Source organism: Olea europaea, unplaced genomic scaffold, assembly GCF_002742605.1.
Source record: "Olea europaea var. sylvestris unplaced genomic scaffold, O_europaea_v1 scaffold27125, whole genome shotgun sequence".
Lineage (NCBI taxonomy): Eukaryota > Viridiplantae > Streptophyta > Magnoliopsida > Lamiales > Oleaceae > Olea > Olea europaea.
Window position 1 is genome coordinate 1 of NW_019245533.1, and position 1,498 is coordinate 1,498.

General features: G+C 46.3%; 1 protein-coding gene across 1 annotated transcript; it reads left to right on the forward strand.

Annotated features, from left to right (window-relative positions):
- Positions 1-87: 87 nt before the first annotated feature.
- Positions 88-1,401, forward strand: LOC111383549 (the record flags this gene model as incomplete). Its single annotated transcript, XM_023007666.1, has 3 exons — positions 88-627; positions 709-870; positions 961-1,401. Coding segments are annotated over 3 exons (1,143 nt in total), but the record flags the coding sequence as incomplete, so codon positions are not given.
- Between the last annotated feature and the right edge of the window lie 97 nt (positions 1,402-1,498).

Consider the following 1,498-nt stretch of genomic DNA (forward strand, 5'->3'; position numbering starts at 1 on the left):
GATATGGGAGCTCAGAATGAATCGAATAAGATTTGGTTTTTCTGGAACTCGGGGACTAATGTTACTATTATTGTTGATCATCCTCAGTTTCTACACGTTAAAGTTGAGGACCCCAGACTAGCTCTTCCCATCTATTTTACTCCAGTTTACGCTTCTTGTGATGCTTCTGTCAGGAGGGATTTGTGGGCGGGTCTTCACCACATCTCCCTCGATATGGAGGACCCTTGGATAGTTGGGGGAGACTTTAACGTTATTACTCATGATGGAGAGCGCACGGGTCATAATACTCGTGATCGAGGCACTACAGCTTTTTCTGATATGATGTTGGACAGTGGTCTAGAGGATGCAGGTTTCCTTGGGAATCGATACACTTGGACCAATGGGCGGGTCAGGAAGAGATTGGATAGAGTACTCATTAATTCTTCAGCTGCAGCATTTTGTCGACAGCTTACAGTGAAGTACTTGAACAGGACTTCATCTGATCACTCACTCTTACTACTTCAGTGGACTTCTGATGATGACTTGGGGCCTAGGCCTTTCAGATTCCTCAACGTTTGGACCAAGCATCATGATTTTTTAGCATTTGTCTCTCAGAAGTGGTCACTCCCCACTCATCTTGCGGGGATGGCTGCTCTTTGGGAGAAATTCTTTAGGATGAAATAGGGATTGCGCTGGTGGAATCGACATGTGTTTGGAGACATTTTCCAGCGAGTGAGGGATGCTGAGGACACGGTTGATGAGGCAGAAATTGTATTTGACAGTGACCCTACACCGGAACATCGTGACATACTGCATCAGGTCCAGGCAGCTTTGAACCAGACTTTATCTATTGAGGAGGGCTTCTGGAAGCAAAGGGCTGGCTCACGTTGGGTATGTGAAGGAGATCACAATACTCGATACTTCCATGCGATGGTTCAAGGACGCCGTATCAGATCGCGTATTAGGTCCATCAGGATATAGGCAGGGGAAGTCTTAGCTACTCCTGCTGATATTCAGACCTCGGCTATTGATTTCTACCAGGATCTCTTATCTACTCCTCCACAACCTTTGGACCACATCCGTTCTGATGTCATTCCGAGGCTTTTGACGGAGGATGATAATTTGGCACTAAACCGCCCCCCTTTGATTTATGAGGTACGGGAGGCAGTTTTCAGTATTGATGCTGACAGTGTCGCTGGCCCGGATGGCTTCTCATCCCTATTCTTCCAGCATTACTGGGATATTATTCAGGAGGATGTTTACAGGGCGGTATTGGACTTCTTTGATGGTGGTCATCTTCCACGGGTTTTGCTGCTACTTCTATTGTCTTGCTACCTAAAAAGGATGGTGCTTGCAGATGGACTGAATTCAGGCCAATCAGCTTATGCACAATGTTCAATAAGATTATTACTAAGCTTTTGAACACTCGGCTGAGCACACTGCTACCGCGCATTATTTCCCCTCCGCAGAGTGGTTTCATCCCAGGCCGTCTGATTGGAGATAATGTTTTATTGGCTCA